This window comes from Atta cephalotes (assembly GCF_000143395.1).
Source record: "Atta cephalotes unplaced genomic scaffold scaffold00034, whole genome shotgun sequence".
Taxonomy (NCBI): Eukaryota; Metazoa; Arthropoda; class Insecta; order Hymenoptera; family Formicidae; genus Atta; species Atta cephalotes.
In genome coordinates this window covers 1,284,843-1,307,335 of record NW_012130098.1, presented here as the reverse complement: position 1 = coordinate 1,307,335, position 22,493 = coordinate 1,284,843, and the positions used below count along the sequence as shown (strand labels likewise).

Here is a 22,493-nt window from a genome sequence, read left to right as displayed (position 1 = left end):
GAAGAAAAATTACATAAAAATAAAGCAGTAAAATAAAAAGAGGAATGCTCAATTAAAAGATAAGATATTAGCAATACTGCCGCGTACACTGAGACAACTGTCTGATTGAAAATGACAAACCAGAATATTCTGATTACAACAATCAGAATTTCAGTTATTTCAGCTAGAAATAAATTTAACCGTTCATTTTCAATCAGAATTCCAACGAGACATTTTTCTCATGTGTAAGAATCTGAAATCCAAGAAACTTTCTTTCAGAGCTAATTTTTGAAAATTTGCACAATCCTAAGAAGTCTATCTTTCTTTAAAATTTTTGAATGATTCAAACAGAATGTATATTAAAGTCTTTGCTGTCTAATATCAAAGCTCGAAAAAAAAATTTAGAATATCTCGAAAATATCGTTGTGATTTGATATATTTTCTTTTGATAAGAACTACTTAAATTTAATATGATTGATACCTCTACTTGGATTGCAAAAGTATCGAAAAATATCGTAACATATTAGTCGATGATATCCGGGAGGGGGGGGGGGCGGGTAAAGATTTGTAAACAGTAAATTACAGAGGTCAATATAAGTTTGCACTTTTTGCTTGACAGTGCTGGCATCGAACTTAACTAATGGAGACAGTGAAGTATGGATAGTAAAGCTAAGTATACGGCGATATATCTTCGGTATCGAAATATCCATCAGCGTCCCCTTCTCTTGGTATCGCGCGAGATTAAACGCGTCAAGCCGCGCTCAACGTTACAGCAGACTCTCATTCTTGACTAACATACGCGCGGCTTAACAGGCGTGTTTACAATGTCGGCAATTCGGACCCTCCAGTTTCTCCCCCCTGATATAGCCGTGAGGTATCCTGCACGCGATTGCGATGCCGCATAGCATGACTCACGAGCGCCGTATAATAAGCGGTGCATCGTCGACACCACAGGGCTCTACTATCTCAAATGCCAAGAATTCGTCCTTGCGTTTAACTCTGAAAACTGAAAATTCATCTTGTTCGTTAATTTTCAACATACCATGAATGCGAGATTTCTCCAAAATCTCACAAATTCTCTCAGAAATTTCAAATCTTGCAAGCTGAGATTACCGGATGTAATAAAATATTTAGAGTATCGTGAAAGAGATAGCGATGAAGACAGATAGAAGGGAGAGAAAGGAGGAAAAATATTTTATAAATCATAATTATTATTACAATTTAATGTTACTAAATTAATAAAATAAAATATTACTAATATTATTAATATCAGAATAGTAATATTATTTTTATCAAAATATTCATCTGATAACATTATCAATATCATAAATATCAACTAATCAATATTATAAATTTTATTAAATAATTAAAATGTTTTGAAGCAAAGAATTGATAATAATATTATTATTAGACTACGAATATTTATGCAAAATATTTAACTGAATATTAACCATCGGATAGTTTTAGCAGTCGATCGTTGTTCGTTAAAGAGTTATTAAAAAGTAAAAAGATTGAGATTGCCATCTGTAAATATGCAATTTATGCAAAATATGCATTTATGCAAAATTCAGTTAAGTATTTTGCATAAATATCCGCAGTCTAATTATTATCAATAATATTAACATTTTCCAATTCTGTGTAAAAATATATAATTTTCAATTTTACCTCAAAAATCATCCACGTGAGATAATTCAACCGCACGTCCTCGAAATAAGCCCGCGTCGGAGCCGCCGGAAGCTCGGAATTATCGCGTAAATCCGCACAGCTGTGAAAGTTTTAAATGCAAAGTGTGGTTTCACTACTGTCGAGAATCGTTCCCGTCGCGTAATCGCCTTCACAGCGTCTGCCTTCAACTGACTGACAACAAGAAACGCCCTTACCATTGCAACCCTTTAAAACAGTGCTTCATCCATTCACAATATATCTTGTATAAGAGAATCCCGGAATACCAATGGTGGTTCCTTTAGCTACACGGAAAATCTACAAAAGCTTTATAATAATGTTGGCAACACACAATGCCTTTGGCGAGAAGTCGACGCACAACAAATGAGGTCGCCAGTAAATCCATGCATTTACCGCATGTCTTTGAAATATCTTCATCCGCGTTAATACAGAACTCAGTGAAAAGCGGTAGCATCGTTGCTCTAGATGTTTTCAACTGTCTGTCAAAGGCACACGTTTAAATCACGTTTATCTCGAAAACCATTCCATTGCTCTTTTTCGCTGCGGTATAATTTACTGCAAATCGAAATTTCAATTGTAACTTGTAATCGATTTTTAATTAGTATATGATATGAAAGCTGCGCAAACCAATTCACTATTCTTTTAACAAGAATTATTGTCGTGCGACCAATAATATAAAAAGAAATTAAACCGTAAAAGATTTATGAGATTGTACTTATAAGTTCAAAACGATCAATGCAGATAAAATAATAAATTGAAAGAAAAAGTTTAAAAAAATATCAATGATAAATGTTAAATGATTGATATTAAATTATAGAAAAATTTACATAATAAGATGTGAAAAAATGTAAATAAAGATTTATGTTTCTCGTTTTCCGATTAATTATATATATTCCATTTTATATATATATGTATGTATATATATATGTATATATCCATTTTATATATTATGTATATATATATATATACATATAATTGTTGATCTTTTAGTGTAGTTAAAATTTTTATTAAAATTTGGAATAATTTTAATATTAATCGCAAAATATAAAAAACTGCATTCATAATAGTAAAGAAAAAACATATGTGTTGAGCTTGCTCGTGAACATTCACAAAGATAAATTTATCAAGTGCTTACAGGATCAAAGGACTGCAACGTAAAAAAAAGCCAGTAGATTAACATAGAATAAAAATATGGATATCATGGTAATCACGAGATATGATGTTGATTTAGTTCTTGTATTGATCTATAGATATCTGTAGAAGTTATACAGATCTACACTTGTATTTATTACAGTTGAAAATAAAAAAAACAAAGTCGGTCTGAAAGAGGTTGGAATATTGATCTCCCACCTTTATCTGAAACGAGACGAGCTAAACGAACGAAAATCGTCAAAATTTGAATCGCTATGACAGATTGAATAAGTCATTTCAAAATGATGAGAGATATCAAGCAATATTGAAATCATTCATCAAATAGAATTTATATGAGAGATGAAGGGCGAGGATCATAATAATTTCGACATATGAAATTTCCTCTGTCTATCTCTATTTTTGTCTCACATTATTTATTTACAAAGGAACGCCCTCTAACTTTTGACGCTTGCTACATTTGCTTGCTTATAGGAAATTTGAAAGCTTTGAAATGGTCCTTTACAAATTAAAAGCAGATAACTTCAAGAGAAATATTATTATTGTTTTGAGAAATAATACTCGGACAAAATGTTCTATATTCATTAAGCAATTACAGACGATCGCAATATCCAATTTTAATAATATATATTCTTTGACGATTGTAAATTCCTATAATTAATAAAAAAATCACTTTTTGTTTTTCATCACTTACAACTTTAACAACTGTAAATTATTCATACAGCTTGAATTGTGTTAAAAGGAATAAAATATCATTTTTTGTTTTTCATCACTTATAATTTCAACAGTTAGAAATTATTCATCCAACTTGGATTGTGTTAAATGAAACGCATCAGATTGCCATTTCTTATATATTCGTATTCCTTTATGATTTCTTAGTATCTTTGTCTTTATATTTCAGAAATCATTTAGATCCTAATATTCGAGATAATCGATTACGGTACATCTATTTCGTAAAACGAAACATGATAGTATTCGCTGATTTATTTATTTAAATAAATGTTATATAATAATTTATTATAAATTTAAATAAATATTTAGAATTTTAATTAAATTAATTCTTAATAAAATTAAAAAATTTCTCTCTTTATTAGCTGCTGTAAAATTTATCAAACGCTTATTTCAATTTTATCTTATTTTTAATTAAAGTTTTCTAAATTTTTCTTTTTTCTTAATTCTTAATTAATCTAGAATCTTTTCTTCAGAAAATGAAATAATAATAAAAGTTAAGATTCATGTACCATAGTCAAATCAATAATATCTATGTTAGTGAGACTTTATGAGAAATGAAAAGTACGTGAGCGAAAAATTAAGTGAAAGAGAAATTGTATTCGAATGGCACGCGCGTAAGAATTGTGACTCGTTATCAGACGATCGCTTTTAGTCACTTGTTCACGAAGATTTTTATTTCTGATTATTCAAGCGAATTGACCAGAGTTGATTTTATTTAACAATAGTATTAGCTTACCGCGAAAATGTTAGAGAAACTTCTTCGACTTATTATTTCTTTATAGAAGAATTCTTTATAAAATTATAATTTTGACATTATTATTGCGACATGAAGTTTCTTCTATCGTAAAATTGCCATCGTAAATTTCCCTGCTATGACTCAAACAAGACTCTCACATAAATAAAGAACTATATTGCATTATTATTACTTTCATTGCTTCCCACTGTGTCTATTTGTCTGTAATCAGTTCATGTTACACGAAACTCTCTTAACAACGCCGTTAATACATTCCACCGTATATTCTCTACTACTGCAACGTACAATTTAGGATAATGACTTTATGAGAAGAGATGGTACATTATATCACGATAACAGCATCATCGGTTCGCAACATTCATAACTCGATCATCCGCGCGAACGTGAGATTCCGTGATTCCTTCCTCCAAACTCATCTTAAACGCGCATGGGAAATACCTATTCGTCTTTCACTCTCCGCCATCCTTCGACAGTTAGCGACTTCCATCTCGATCATTAATTAACATTTCACCACCGCTGCAGCCAAAATTGCTGCGGTATACTTCGAACGCCTTTCGCGTTAACGACCTTTCTAACTCCTCTTTCGTAATTTGTCAGTACTTACATAGCGAATATTCACTGCGGATAATATTCTACATTTTGATGAATTATTCAACATCCCTGTTATATCGGGGATGTGAGGAAAGTGAAATGTATTTTGACATAAAAAGCTTTAGTTTTCGATTATTTAATACAAATGTTATATACTCTCTGTTCTTCAAAATTCTATGGAGTAGAATTTCATTCTAAATAGTGAAAATTGAATCAGTCTTGAATAAGAGCGACTCAATTTTCAATTTTCTTTAAGAGTAAGATTTCACTCTTCAGAGTGAGACTCTCTCTAAAAGTGTTAGAGAGCAGCTTTGCGTGTCGCGTTCTTAAATTTATTTTTATAATTTGTAAAATTACAAAAATAGAAAAAGATTCTGCGATTATTATATAGTAATTTTAGAATGTAATAACTAACGTTTTTAAATTTGCTATAATTGAGACTAGGATATAGAACAAAAAGAACTGTTTTTTTTAAATACTTAAAAATTTTTGTAATTTAAAATAACTAAAAATAAATCTAAAAATAATTTTGTTGCAATAAATTATGTAGGACGCTCAAGCTGATTGCTAGAATATAAAAATTTCGCGCAGCATTGCTCATCATACTTGAATTTTCTATATAATTATTTGATAAGCCAACAAAATTATTTTTAAATCTGTATCTAACTAAATTTTTTAATATTTCAGCATAATCGTTTTTTCATGTACTTACAATTTGCGATAAAAAAAGAAGAAAAATGTTATAATTTAAAAAATCTTAGTTTCATTTTAAATAAAAAGTTCTGATTAGAAAGACCTGTGACGTTTAAGAAATTTTGTCATCGGATTTGCTGTCATTTGTTCTTGATTCATTCATAAAGTATCGCATATGCTCAGTTCAGCAAATGGAATGGGAAGGCTGGTAACGTCGGGGAAAATGGGAGATGTAAATGTACGTGGCATATTTTACAGTGGTATGTCTCCCGGGCCGGGTACAGTTTTCCGGCTTCTCTCCAAGAAGCAGACTTTAAGGGTCGATCTGGGTTGCGGGGATGAGCGATTTCTACTCTTAAAACGAGATATAGCATCTACTAATGGTCTGTCACCTTTATAGCGTCATTTGCCATCGCCGCAGCAGGCTCAGTTGAGGTAAAAGAGCTCACGGCTAAATATTTACCCTCTCCCTCCCCCGAATTTTCCGCATCGCACCTTCAATGGCGCCATGTCTCATCCTTTTCTCACTCCTTTTTCTTTAACGCTTCGCATTCAGACGATAATTACATTGCCATATTACTGTTGGTGGCCGAATCGATTTGCGGCAGTGGTCGACTTGGACGCCAAGTAACTAATATACATAATTCAGTAACTCGCCTACACTAACTCGCCTTCCGGACGTTCTCTGCAATGGTTTCCTGATGTTGTTTTCCACACATTCGAAGATTCTTACTTTCCAGACATTCTTGAATAAACAATATTTTATCTTGTTTGTTTCCTTTCGAGAAAATTATTTTGCTGAAGTATCTAAAAATTTAGCTAGATACACATTTAAAAATTTTGTTTGGAGGATCAAAATAATTATATAAAATGCTGAAACTGATTGCTGGTATATTAGAACTTTTTGTAGCATTATCATCAACGCTTAGTGTTCTATATAATTATTTTAATGGTCCAACAAAATTATTTGCAGATTTGTTTTTAGCTAAGTTTTCAAATAAAACTGTTCTTCCTTTATATAGGAAAAATATTAGTTTCTTTTTTGTGTATTAATGATCGCAGTGATTGTTACAATTAAGATACAGACGTGACTCATTTCCACACACTGTGCTTAATATCATTTTATTAATATTTTTGATGTCTTTTTCTTCTTTCTATACAAATTTGAGACAAAATCTCTATGATTTAAATCATATATTTATTATTTTCGATTGCATTACTCTACTGGAATCAAAATGTACAATTTACTTTTATTTATCGATGTGTATCGATTTATTATTTTATACAATATAACTACACACTGTCATTTCCATTAAACTGTTATTAGCACTATTTTAATTTAATTTCATTTTCAAGAGTCCTTATGTTTTATTTTAATATTATTGTTTCTTATTTCATAAAATTTAGTAGTAAAACTTAATTTAAGTGTAAAATTTAATCGAGAAGAATAAAATTTTTTTTACGTAAAATTTATTGAATGTAATTTATATAATACTTTTTATAAAATTATATTGGGGAATTTATTTGCAATTTCACACGAAACGAGATATAAGTAACATATTGATTGGTGCAAATTTTTTTATTGCGAAAGTACTCCAAAAGATGTAATACGTGTCATGTCACTGTGCTTTCTATTCCTTTTTTTCGGGATTCAAAGCTCTATCTATTTCACCCGCAAAACAGAGGATTGCCATTAAAGGTACAGAAGCTCGTAAATCGATGTGCATTTGTAGGATTGATAGCGTAGCTAATGCAACTGAAGTTAAGTCTTACAAAACTTTGTCCGACCAACCGATGCAATGAGTAGTTGCAAGTGAAAAACAATGTAACAACTCTCAAATTCGCAACAAAAAACAAAAGTTGAGCTTATCGGTTTTGTACTGCTCTCGTCGAATAACTGTATACTAAAAAAGATTAATTTTGCGACAAATAGCGTCACTTTTCTGCCTTGTTATTCGATGCGTATATAGACTACAATCGATATATTTGTCACAATGAGATGTGCATCTCCCTGGCTTGTCGCGCCTATTGTAGCGAAAAGTTATACGAGTAGCGGGAAGTCGTGGAATTTCAGTTATTTCCATGTTCTCTCTTATAAAATGAAATTCCAGTCATGTGAAAACCGACACTTTAGTATTATCATCGCGCGTTAGTCTTGCATGTTTGAGTCTCGCGCGTGACGCGTACGTTTTGCACAGTGATTTCTCGATATCCCGCGGTCGACCTAAATTTTAATAATGCAGTTACAGTAGCGGTTATGAAAATATGCCATCATAAAGATTCATATTTTGCTTTGAAAGCAAGACTATAATTTTTATTTAAAAGATACGCCATAAAAAATATCTCTACTATATATTCTTAAAAAAAAGTTTTAAGTTTCCCTTCACGATATATTTTAGCTTCGACACTTTAGTTTAAAAAAAAGAGACACGTTATTTAAGCAGTGTAACAAATTATAATCGGAGTTTGATACTAAAATAAAAAAATGCAACTTTAAGACTATAAATTAAAACTTTAAGGCATACAAATTTTTGATTATGCTAATAACAGATTATGCTAATATCTATAGCTTTCGCGGCAAGCCACGCTGCAAAGAAGAGCCAGGTGGAACATATTTCTCTTCCGTACTCTCAAGTGGAAAGAGACGCGTCAGTATCAGACCTCCTTTTTAAAATGCTCACGCCAATAACGTCGGTCTCGATCTCCGCAGGAGACTCGTATCGTAAATCGTTGACCGCAAAGGCGAATTGAATCGATATTTTCCGCGGTTTTTTCTTTCAAAAGAGATATATCTAAAACTCGAAGCTTTCTCCGCTCACTGAAACGTTTTTCTATAAAGCAGAATTAAATAAATATGCTTCAAAGGACTGTTAATAAACTTTTAGAACGCATCATGCGTAATATTTTACAGACAGTCCGTAAAATGTTATTTTAATGTTATTACTCGCCGATAATATTTTACTTATGTTATTTTAACTGTTGATTTTCGCAACTCATGAAAAATCTTTCTTCGCTCGCGCGAAATTTCCTCATTTTACAACACAATTTTTTCCCGCCAAAACAATCACTCACCAAATTACTCAAAAGATATAAGAGATTCTAAATAGCATAGTAAAGGAGGAGGAAAGGGATAAAGGAGGATTGTAAAGGATAAATTTCAAACGGTCAGTGTTTATAGAACAGACAGAAACGAAAGGCTCTACTATCCATCAATGTCGAGACACGCGTATATATGTATATCCATACGTAGACAAGGATACATCCTCATCCTCTATGCTGCCCACATATGTATGCATGCCTACGTTACGCCCACGCGAACGGGACACCGTCCTGGAATCCGCCAATGCGGTTGAGAAATGGAGAATAGGTGAACATTGCGGTGCTTCATGAATCTCGAAAAACAATCTTCAGGCACTCCCGATGTAGGGTGTCGACAGAAGTCCGAGATAATAAATATCATCAGTTCTTGAGAAACTTACTTTCCGGAATTACCAAGCATCTGTCTAATTCAACAAAATGAATATGCCTTTGTTTCGCCAGGCATTGTACAATTCTTCGACAAATAAAAAATATTATTTTAAACATAAAAAGAGTGATCTAAAATTATTTATAATATATAACCGAATTTAATTTTATTAAATCAATAAATAACAAATAGTACAGGATTCTTAGTTTTTTAAAGGACAATACAAAGATATATAGGGCACATTAAAAGTCACACAACGTAATTAAATATAAATATAAGAACTATAATATGATATATTAAATGTATAAAAAAAATTCTATAAATAACACATTGTAAAACACATTGTGTTACATATTTCGATTCTTGGATTGAACCTCCTCAGAGGATACAAAATTAACAATCTTAAAATTCATTTCCATTGTCAGAAAAATCGTGATGAAAGATTTTTCGTGACGAAAGAAATTTATATAGTGATATTGATAAATGCCTCACGAAGACCATGAATTTCTTGCAAGCGATTTACTGATCGATTGTTCGGAATTTCATATTCTAATTAAAAAAACATATTTGTTAATCAATAAATAAAAATAAAAAATAAAATTAAAATCTGAATAAAATAAAAATCTGTTAAAATGTTATCTACTTTTAAATTCTGTAAAAAGCAAAAATATCATCTCAATAAAACACTCACTAACGTGATCACAGTTATCATTTCTTAAAAAGAAATACTTCGTCAAATTCATCATAAAATCGTGTAAAATATAAGAGATAGTATATCAGTCAAACATAATAATACAATGTAAAACAAAGTATCTCACTATATTAAAACTTGATAATTTGGACAGATCAAAGAATTTTGAAAGATATGTTAACGTTAGGGCTGACTGTCACTATCTGAGAGGCAAATATTAATAGATTGACAAAATGACTAGGTAAGAACAATGTCAAATTTTGTTTATAATCGATGTATATCCTTTGAAGACCTTCCGTGTTTGTTTGGAGATTAAGACTGTTTTTTTTTGTTTTTTAATATTTCAGAAATTAAGCGTTTATTATAACATGGCTCTTCATCTAGTATCTGTATGTTAGTCAAAATCATGTGTCTGCAGTTGATGTTCGGTGATTACAGAATGGGTAGATGTATTCTAACAAATATGATTACGGTGTTCTATAATTCTGATTTTAAGTTATCCACCCGTTTGTCCGATATATGATGCATCACAATCCTTGGATATGATCTTGTATATTACATTGTTCTTTGACCAATTTAAATCATAATCCTTTTGTACCTTAATGAAAATGAACTTAGGCAATTTATTAGAGCTAGTAATAGGAAACTTTAATATCCTCTCTATTAAATTTTTTGAATTTCTCTGTTATCAATGATACAAAGAGCACATAAACCATGATATAACATCCTTTGTTTCATCATCATTGTTCGTGCAATCACATACTAATTCTTCCACGCTGAATGTTTCTAACTCTAACATTGATTGTATAAAAAAAAATGAATTTAAGGATATAATCGTTCTCTATTAGTATATTAACAATCAATGTAAGATTCTTTTGATAGAATTCAGAGTCAGATAATAAAATTCTGTCTACCAAACCAAAAATTATACCCTTCTTTTGGGAGATAAGATGATTTGAAAAATAATTTAAAAACCTTCTCAAAAAAGTCGGTTTTTGATATCAATCGAAAGTTAGTTTTTCTTTAACCATGATAGTAACATCAAGGAAATTTAATAAGTCAGAATCTAACGTAAATTATAGACGTGAGTGAAATGAATTAAACTTTTGAAAAACGAAATTGATTTCAGAGAAAGGAACAGCAGCAACTGGATCATAATGATAATAAAAAAGAAATTGATTATTGTAAGATAAAAAAGATATTCTGTTCAATTTTCGCATTGCTAAGTCTGCAATGATGAGTGACAACGGAGAACCCACGAGCCAAAATTCTGTTTATAGATGGTATTATTAAATGTAAAATATGTTGAATCTAAAATTTATTGGTTAACAAATATGTTTTTTTTAAATTATTTTTATAATTAGAATATATTTTTATAATTAGAATATAGAAATTCCGAACAATTGGTCAGTAAATCGCTTGCAAATAATTCATAGTCTCCGTGAGGCATTCATCAATATCGCTATATAAATTGGGTTTCATCACGATTTTTCTATGATGATGGAAATGAATTTTAAAGTTGTTAATTTTGTATTATTTAAAGATTGCTCGATCCAAGAGCCGAAACATGTAATGTAATGTGTTTTACAATGTGTTATTTATAGAATTTTTTTTATATATTTAATATATCATATTACAGTTCTTACATTTATACTTAATTACGTTGATTTTTACGTGCCCTATACATCTTTATATTGTTTTTTAATTTCATTAATATTAAATACAGTATCTTTTAAGATCGTAATGTAAATACACAATAAATCTGAAATAAAACCCCAAGCAGTCAAACATATATTTTAAAAAATACACTTTAGTCACTTTCATTTTGGAATTCAATTTTGGATTCGCCTTCAAGATTTATTTCTTTAGAACACGAGTGAAAAATTTTATAATGCTGCGTCTGTTATTCTTTTCTATATGGTTTTCTTCTTACGAGAAATAACGTCCATCTATCGATGGTGCCATGTAAATACTGTTCGTGAGCGACTTTAGTGGAATTTAATGTAACATTTATTATTTTTATAATCGAAACATTAATTTAAATAAATATTTATTAAAATGCCATTTTTGAAATGAAATGAGATTCAGATTCAGTATTCTAAAATTTCATTCAATATATTATACTGAATTCAAATATTATACTGAAATACATACTAAGTCTGAATTTAATTTAAGTAAACCTTTCAACAAGAAAAGTTATTTTCTAATTTTAATGCTTATTATAATTAAATTAAGAAGTTTTATATTATAATTTATTTGTTTAAATTGCATGAATCTAATTTTAAATATATTTAAAATAAAGAAAAATTGTTTTCTTAGCATAAAGAAAAGTATCGTGAGTTCATAAAGGTAAATGGTTAGGCCAAACAGTAATATTGCCAATCAAATCACTTTATTGTATTGTATATCTCTGTTCTATCACATACTAATATATCGAGAAAAATACCTCATATCAGGAAAAACGTTTTCTGTTAATGTGTAACTTGAAATGTCATTTTTATTTAGAAATTAGTATCTATATATAAGATTTAATCTATTAAGGACCATTGATAAATTTTTCGATCAAAAAAATAAGTCAACTTTTGGGACCAAAGCAAAATCAATCACTTCTCCTCCTCCTCTTTACCTAAACGACTAACCCAAGGATGATGATTTTTGGCAAGTAGGCTCCTTAAGGGCATAGTAATTTGCCATTAAAAGGATTTTAAATTTTGAGAAAAAAAATTTGTCTTGATGGGTTAAAGATACTGCGCATGTATGCTTAAGAATGTGGAATTCAGCAGGAGTCAATTCCTGGAAAATCTATTTTCTAGAATTATAAACTATCTATCAATTTCGACAAAACAAATATCTCTTTCTTCCGCCAACATTGCAATTCTCAGAAAGATCAAAATGAATTACTTCAAACACATTACATAATAGAGAAGCAATTTGAAATTATTTATGGTATATCACTGAATTTAATCTCCGGAATTATAATTATTGTAAATCTATTATTTTTAAATTTTAATTTTTAATTTTTTAAATAGATTTATTGCCAGAGAGTGATACGCACAATAGACTCTGAGATGAAAGGGACTTCAAGTCAGAACTAAATATCTTAACAGATTATCTATTTAAAATCTTCTTTTTATTTTTTATTCATAGCGGATTATAAAAAACGCTGGATTTACTCACTTGAATAGTTAAATCGATTACTCTAAAATCTTGAAAAAAAAATATATACGTTTACAGACATTTTCATTTTTGAAGAAAGATTTGAAGGGACCACGGGCCATTATCCATAAGCCATTGCCTGAACGAAGATCGATGGAAGACAGACACAATGCAATGTAACGCGGGATCTGCTTTGACCTTTCGCAGCGTGGAGGAAACGCGAGAGATATGATGGGATGTAGAAAGAGCAACCTAATGTTTGAAGTTTGAAGAAGAATACGCATGGATCATCAATCATATATGAAAACCTCGTTTATGGTTATATGCATTAACGAAAGTTCACTTCATATTAGTAAAGCAGTTGCAATAATTTGCCGACAGTAATTAATGTTATACGTTAATTGCATTTGAAAGATTCACTTGCGTCTTCGATATACTTCAGTAAACAAGGACAAATATAAAGTTATGATACGTTCAATATGTCACTGTTTATTAATAAATTCTAATAACATTTGCTATTAATTAACCAAAGCTAAAATATTAATTTTTAATATATGTATATAAAAAAAATATGTATAAAAATATATAAAGAATTGTTACATTAAACACACAGTATTATTTTAAGATATAACAAAGAATAAAAAATCTACATAAAAATAAATTAATGATACCCGTGTGAAATTGGCTCCCCAACTTTTGAGAAAATTAATTTTTCATAGCTCATTCGATTGCTCATCGTTTGTATTATACATTTATACATACTTCGAATTTTCATTTGCATACTTCTAATAAGAAAGTTATTTAAAAAAACAATTTTGAAGACTGACTTCACATTAGCCCTCTAATTACGAGCAAATTGAAATCGAAAAAATCATCGATAGATTTTCGTTTGTACATTTCAAAAAAATTCGGTTTTCCGTTTGCACATCTTTAGTTAAAAAATTATTAGCTAGATAACGTAATTTTGCAATTTTAAACGACCTAGGGATGAATGACTGTTTGCTCCAAGAGGGAAGTATTTTAAGGGATGTAGCGCAAAAGTTGAAAATATGTGAATATGAAAGCGCATAAATAGCGGATAAATCTTGTGTATTTGATTTTCCAAATCGATTGTTCTTACCACGTGATTGACAGCCCCCACAAAAAATTTTTTTTTAACTAATCGAAATGAGCGCAAAAATTTTTTTTTGCGGATTTCGAGGATGCATAAATAGCGCATTATTATATAACATATTCATTAAGATTTAGTTAAGTGGAGGAGTTGACTATGCAAGCAGACGTGGGAAATCCTTTAATAGTTGCAGCTCAAAAAATCGAAATTGCTTGGAAATAGTAGCGCATAAATCGAAAATATATTTTGCATAGCGTAATTTTGCAATTTTAAATGACAATTTTAAACGACAAAAATTAATTTTCTCAAATATTGGGGGGGTCCAACTTCACACGAGTATTAATGATACATATTTATTCTACGTTTTTCTTTTTTCTCATGAAATTCTTTTCTTTTTTCTCATGAAATTCTTATACAGTTTTATATGTTAAATCTCACAAACGATAAACTTTTTTTTTGTGTTGAGAAAATTTTATCTGTTGGCTAAATAGAACATTCCGCAAATAGCGAGTTTGTGTTTTGTTGCACGTACTACATATCTGCAGCAAGTAGATTACCGTGATGTGCATTAGGTTCGGAGACTCTTGCATCCCATAGAGCAGGAAATCGTGCCTTCGTCAGCGGTCGAATTGCGACGCCTAGACAAGTCCGATCGTTTACAAAGATTGACTACTGTTGCAACATAGGGTGAAATAACATTCGACGATAACAAAAACGGACAGTGATAGATGAGGCAAATGCCCGATGACGCTGTACAGTTTATCCAGTATATTTCTTCCCGCCGACGAAATGCAAATGACATCGATAATTAACGTATTCATTATGCAAATTGATATTTTTAAAAACAACCAAACTGAACTTACGACAACGATCGCGATCAATCCCGACCAGATTCCGCTTGCATTCGATTTTATCTGAAAAACATGTGTGTAATGTCTTTTTTTTACGTAAATTCTATTTTAAATGCATCCCTATAGGTATGTGCGGATTGAAGTGACGAAAATGTTTCGATCAACGGACGTGACTGCGCGAGTCTGTCTCATCTCTCTCTCCATCTAGAGATTATTCGAGATTTGTCAGGGGAACGCGTCGATCTGTTCAGATCCACCTAATTTCCTTAGAGCTTAAATCTTCGTAGAACGGAAATAGTTTATCGCTTGGAACGTCCCGTCCGACGTGTCTCTGCTTTCTAATTTACACGGAGATCTGTCCGATCGTTCACGGAGATTGACTACTGGCGAAATTAGAAATCGCCTCCCGTATCGCTGAACAAAAAACTTTCAATAAAAAGCCTTACGGACGGCAATACGAAAAAGTCACGGTGTTATATAGTAACTTGTGTCAGTTTAAAACATTTTATACAGATATATAGACCTTTTGAATTAAAACAGTATGCGAAAATGATTCAAGCGTCTGCACATTAATTCAAGTTAATCGAGTATGCTCAGTATTAAACATTTAGTGTATTGATTTTGGCAGTCTTCACTAATTTCCTTGGTGCCTTTGCAGGGACACGGCAGAAGGGGAAGAATTTGTCGGTCGGAGCGCTTACGTAAATTACCAGGGAGTACTCGCGGGAGAATATTCTCCGTGTCAAGGCGCTTTAGCCCACCATTAGGCTGTTAATGTCCGTGACACGCGCAGAATTAGCACCCCAATGGCGAATTATGCAGAATTTATAACAGAAGTGGTATAATGGAAGTCAGACCAGACTGTTTGCTATTACAAAGTAATGTTACTATGAAAAATGTAACGTTATGAAGACACTAGAATGAAATAATACTGATATTTTTACAAAATACTTACATAATACACAGCTGTAAAATAATATTTAAAAATTCTACTAATTACACGTTTAATCCTTCTGCCAAAACATAATTTTTCATCTTTTCACTCTCTACTGTGTTTCACAAGGATCCCACTAAAACTATAAAAGTGGAAACGAGACAAAATTTATGCAAAACTATTCTTTATTGTTCAAAGAATGGAGCGTTTTGAAGCGTCATAACAAAATTCGCACGAAAATATAAAAATGTTTACTCTCTAGAATATAGATAGGCCTACGTATTCATTCAGAGATGGAAGAGTTCATACAAAAATTGCTTGTAAAACTTGATTTCATTTTGCACAGAGAAATCAATGAATAGTCTATATTGCAGCAATTGGAGGCGCAAATCGATACGATCGATGAAAACACAATTACGAGATTACAGGAGAAGGAGAGGTCGAATTCATTCGCGGTTTCCTCAATCTTTCCCTACCTCGATGTGATTTCCTTTCAATTATGTTTCGAGCGCTTAGCATAATTATTTAGATTAGGATTTCAGAAAAACAGCTAAAGTAGATAGCGAACGAAAGCATACAACACGTGTAAAAAAATGATAATAAATGATTCGAATTGACGAGGGCACTCGATTGCAATAAATAAATCGAGCAATTTCCGGAAAATCCTCTTGTCGAGAGTCCTCACGTGCGCACCTGCGACCAACTTCCGTCCGCCTGTCAGCCGCTCCACAGGCTATAACTATTAAATCAAAGAATTAATTATAACTCTAATCTCACTTCGTAAATAACTTGGGCGTGTTGCCAAATTGCTTAATCAATTGCTTCTAGCGATAAGTCGTAATTATATAACACAAAGTCATGTCAGTGAATCAAAGCATGCCAGATTGACATGTTCTAAAGAAGAAAAATATTTCTATAATTATATTTCTATAATTATATTATATATATATATATACCTCATATAATTAAAATAGATGAAGAGTAATTTTTTACTAAAAGTTACTATTGCACAAAATTTGACAGGTTTTTTATGCCATATCATTTAGAGATTTTTTTCATAGATTAAACAAAATTAAATTTTCATATTTTTAAAAACAACTTTTTAAATAATAAAAATGAATATAAAGACATATATTTATAATTTTATATTCAAACGTAATTAATGCTTTTTTGAAAGAATTTATTAAATAAAATTACATTAGAATAATAGTTTTAATCAGGTAATCGTTTATTGTGTATAAATTATTTATAATTACCGAAGTAGATATGATAAATCACAATAATTTAGATGAAATAATCTTTTAGCGATCTTTTTAAGCCTAAAAATATCTTTAAAAAACTTTTTTACTACGATATACGAAGTAGATATATGAAATAGAAGTAAATTTGTGGTTCTTACATTTTCCATTAATATTTGTTTTAGATGGAGGTGTGGTGGGTGGTTCGAGAGCAGGACCAGTGGTGACTCCACATACGCTGGAACTGACACTACGTGGTAGGGTTTTGCTGCAGATCGCACCGCCGGAAACTGCTCGAGCGTACCTGCCACCAGAGTATCGACCCGGCCGCGTATATTCGGACACGGATTCGGAAAAAGTACGTCATATTCAGCACTGTACTTAATGACGCGCCATTAATCCAATAACGGATTGCACTCTGACCGATCGCGACGTGCGTCACTCGAAAGACTTTAAAATGGGTATTCTCATATGTTTGGTACACATCTACTTCTCTGTTACGTAATTGCAACTTACATTTTTAACAGCGTATTTCGAGATTAATTTCCTTTGCATCTTCCACAAATTCTTTCTCTTTTTCGATCGATCTACTTACGAAGCTTATTATTGCCCTTTATGAAATGTTTGAACGAGTTTCCAAATGTTCAATCACACAATGCGATATTATGCTAGCAAAAGTAAACATTCAAAACAGAGTCGAGTGATTGCGCGTTGTGAGAAACAGATGAGGATCAAGAAACGATGTAATAAATAAAACATGTTTATTAGGAACATTTCCATTTCTCCAATCATTCACATTATTAATTACACATACGTGTATATAAATTATGATAGTATTTATGGAAGGGCGAGGCCGATGGCATAATTAAAAGAATATCGTGCATGGAAAAATTAACGCGTCCTATTAAAATCCTTTCAGCATGAAGAGGATTAGGTCGCTGTAGCCATCCTTTGACGGCTCGGCGACTTTTTATTTGCTCGACTTCCGCGTTTCAGAATGAATTTTTAACGAATCCACCACCGCCTCGCGCTAACCGTTTGAAGAACTCGAAGAAGAGAGATGCAACAGAGGCTGAAGCCGATTTTTGTGTATCTTTAGCAAAATCCTAGCGCCCATTCTATGGTCTCTCTCGCATTTTTTTCCGGCACATCTGTCGGATTTTCTCGCTCTCTCGTTCATCCTCCATCCCCCCAGTGGTGATCCCTTTCGCTTCCCTTTAGCGGCTATCCTTTCTTCTCGTTGACGACCAGACGGAATCCCGTTGTTTCAACTGCGCGCACAGAACGGTGTTTATCTCCTGCAGATTAAAGGAAGAACAAACGACGCGTACGATAAATAAACTTTGGCGTATCATTCTTTTATATCATCAATTCCGAAACCTCTATCTCACTCTCGCTCCTAACGGAGAGATAAGACCTCACGGAAAGCACGTAATCTTGATTATCCTGCTACATTCGTATCGCTCGTTAAACACGCAAAAAGACGCGTTATTTACGCGAAAAATAACTATTGAAATAGAAATAAAACTCGTAATGTTTATGATAGTAAATATAATGTTTATACAGGATTATATGACGGAAGTGAAAACCAGTGAGAAAAGAACAAAAGATAGGAAATATGCTTTTACGATTCAATATTCTATAGTTTGAAATATCCGTCGTAAAAAATCGTGAAAAACTTAGATAGCTTCCATTTTATAAACACATCAGTACGTACATTTATTGATGATCCAAAAAGAAACATGATAGTTTATTGACGGAAGATATAATGTGAACAAAACCAAAAGGGAAGAAAAGCAATTCAACATATTGAAAGAATTGTTAACTTTCGTGTTTTATATTTTATTACTCTAAAACTAAAATCCACGAAAGAAGTAAGAAAATATTCTAGAAGTTGGACAATGAATATTTCTCCTTCCATGCGAAATTACGATACGGACCAATATTAATTATCTCGAAAGCATGATATCGATTAAATGCAAAATATGGAATTCTTTCAATAAAACTCGTTAGAATATAATATTTCAATCTGTTTTCTCTCTGTCACATAAACCAGCATCAAGATGCAATATTCAGTTTCAATCAAATAAAGTACTGATGCATTTCCATCGATACTTCGAAACGTATCAAAAAATAAATTTCGATTTATAGCAACAGGATTTTAACGAAGGAAGAAAATTGCTTCACTGCACATAACAAAAAGTATGATAATTTTTACTTCTACGTCAGAAATAATTACCACTTTATCAGTAATTTAGTAGAGACAACCGTTTTGTTCGTGACAATCGTAATGAGAAAGTACAAAAGAGTCGTAATAAGAAAGTACGAAAGAGTCGTTTCTTTTACGATCTATTTTTTAAATATTATATGGAAAAAAGTAATAGTGATTCATTAACTTTTTTGTAATCTGTTTCAATTTTACGATTTTAAATTATGCATTTGAACTTGAAAGAGATCGATATTTTACACTGCAATATAAAATAATAAAAAACTTAGAATCATAAGGTAATTATATTATTAAAGATAATTATATATTACATAATTTAATTGCATGGAATTAAACATATATATTCTTACGTTTTGTGTAACTTTTTAGCACTAACATACAGGAAGTATCAAAAAAATATTTCAATCAAAATTTGTCGAAATCGAAGAATTAACCTTTAAAAATATTTTTTGCTTGAGTTATACTTTTGATCTGAAACATCCTAAATTCATCACTGATAACAGAGTTCTATGCATCTTGACATTCACGTCACGATTCTACTTTTCCGGAAAGCATGAAACTCCCACCGGTGGTGGCTGCAGCATCATGGTACACAACGACGATTACCTGGACGACATAAAGCCAGCACGAAAAAGCACTCGACTTTCCGGCGATTGTCGCTCTTACATTTTTCACCGCGTGACACAATGCACAACCGAGCTGTTAGAATGATCTCTGTGACATGGTGTAGCGCACAGGTGCTATAACTTTATGTGTAACATCGTTGCTTCCCTTCCGTGTAAATAAATGAGAAAGCCACGAAGTCAATGTAGAAATTCATAAAAGAGTTCATAAAGATCTTGCTTTTCTGACGTTTAATTATAAATACTGACAAATAACCTTGCGCTGCTAAATAAAATAAAATATCAGCAAAAAATAATTAAAAAACTGAGAAAAAAATGTCACATGATAAGGAATTATTTATATCGACTATGCTGTTTATTATTTTTTTCAAGCATTCAATGGAAGGTATCGAATAATATCGATGCTTATTTTTCAAGCATCGAAGATACGAAGTCTGCATAGTCGATATTTTCTACTACTATCGATGAAAGTATCGGACAACATTGTTTTTTCAACAAATAAAAATGTCGATAACTAATACTTTCTCGAATCTACAAAATCCTTCTAGATGTATTTTTAGATGCGTATGTGTATATAATATGTTCTCTGGCGGAAATAAGAAAAATCCGATTTAGATAGAAACAGACTTAGCTTTCAAGATTGATGTATACTTCAACAGTTTACCTGATACAAAAGTTGTTCCTGAGAGTATTGTAACTCTTCTTTAGATAACACAACTTTTTTATTTATCAATCTAATGCTAAATCACTCAGAATGAGAAACATTTCAAAATTGATCGTAAGCTTAACAGAAAAATATTTCTTTTTATACGCCTAACTAGTTATTCTTTTTATTATAAATTAAATGATATAATCTTTCGTACGCGCATAATAATAAAATGCATTAAAAAATTTATAGCAAATTTAAAATTTAGCAGGAATATGTCTAAGTATTTAACATTGCTAATTATGTAGGACGTCCCAGATTTATTGTAACATCAGTTAATAATAGATTTCTGAGAGCATTTTGAAATAAAAATTCTAACATTAAAATGCCGAGATTACAATAGTTTTTAAATGAGAAAAGTGACTAATTAAACTGTCCAGAATTCGTGCGTTTAGATATAGCACATCGCGAAAGGTGTATGCAAAATTATATTAATATAAAAAAATAAAATTCTTGTTTAAAAACACCTTCACTATTATGCTATATCTAAGCGCGCGAATTCAGGATAGTGATCAATCAACTTTAAGTTCTTTTCATTTAAAAACTGTTATAACTACATTTCAGCATTAAGATTTTCATCTTGAAATGATATCAAAAATTTATACCCTTAAGTGTTATAATAAATCTGAGACAAAAGATACTAACTAAGATAATCTAAATACAATTGCATTAATATTATTTAACGCTATTATTGCATTTTTAAATCAACGTTTAATGTATACATTTTATAATTAATCACAACGTTTTATAATTACTCACATTTAATGTTTAATGTGTTTAATAAAGATTAATCTCATTTTGATTTCAGATGTGGATGTATTCTTTAGGCAGGGCATTATTAGACACGACTCCCAGAGCAACGGCATTAACGGGGACCGTTTCCGTTTCACCCTCTTCCGCTTTGCAATCAGTGTTGGCTGCCATGACGGAGCCTGATCCTCGTAGACGTGCCTCCTTGATGAATTTACTCGACGTAAGTTCTTAAGTTTTAATGAAATTCTTCTAGAATTCTCCATCCTAAAAGTCTCTTTTCTTCGTTATTATTTCCATCAATTTCCATCAATCTTCTCAAGATTTGTCAATATAATATATAATATGTTTTATCAATATAATATGTATAAATATATTTGTTCAATGCGTTTTTCTCGAACTTTTCAAAAGACTGTCGCATGTTCATTCATTATCAGGACAATACTCATGCGCATGTGTAAGCTTCGCGATATATAACTGGCGAACATTGTGCGAAGCATACGATCTGCTAATAAAAGGCCGAGACTTTTTTGCCGATTTTGCCGCGAGGTATGGGCAGATAGCTCAAAATTCCAAAGTTCATTGTGTGCGCACTATCGACGGTTCGAAATAAATCAGCCAGTATCGTTTAAAGTGACTCTTCAGCGTTCGATATTTCACCCTGTGTTCTGTAACAACACATCATTTTCCATACGTATCTATCGCAAAATAATTTTCGTTTCAAGTTTTATCATTTAATTAGTAGTTGTCCGATATGTCTGCAGACAGATAAACATATATTTATTATTGATGCGATATTCAATAATATATATTTTAATCTTTCTTTCTTGTTTATATCATATTTACGATTTATATGATATGTTCTGTTATTTTTTTAGATATATTTTATTTCATGATAAAATCAGGTTATAATTACGGTATCTTAATCGCGGAAAATACATTCCAAAAATAATATAATAACATACTTTAAATAATCGATGTATGATTCTATATTACTGTATTAAATTAAATATTTTAACCTTTAACTTTTTTGATGTGATATATTCGGTTTTTTCTAATGCTTTTCCAATATTTTTTCTATTGCTTATAATATAATATAATACTATTTTATTAATGAAGATATATATATATATATATATATATATATATATTGTCTTAG

The 22,493-nt window shown here is 31.1% G+C and overlaps 1 protein-coding gene across 1 annotated transcript in view; it reads left to right on the top strand.

Moving 5' to 3' along the window:
- Positions 1 to 22,493, top strand: part of LOC105621569 — a 47,422-nt gene that overhangs the window by 3,982 nt on the left and 20,947 nt on the right. The window contains exons 2-3 of the mRNA XM_012203040.1: positions 17,214 to 17,386; positions 21,393 to 21,557. Coding sequence (XP_012058430.1) covers positions 17,214 to 17,386; positions 21,393 to 21,557 — 338 coding nt within the window. The remainder of the gene's footprint in view (positions 1 to 17,213; positions 17,387 to 21,392; positions 21,558 to 22,493) is intronic.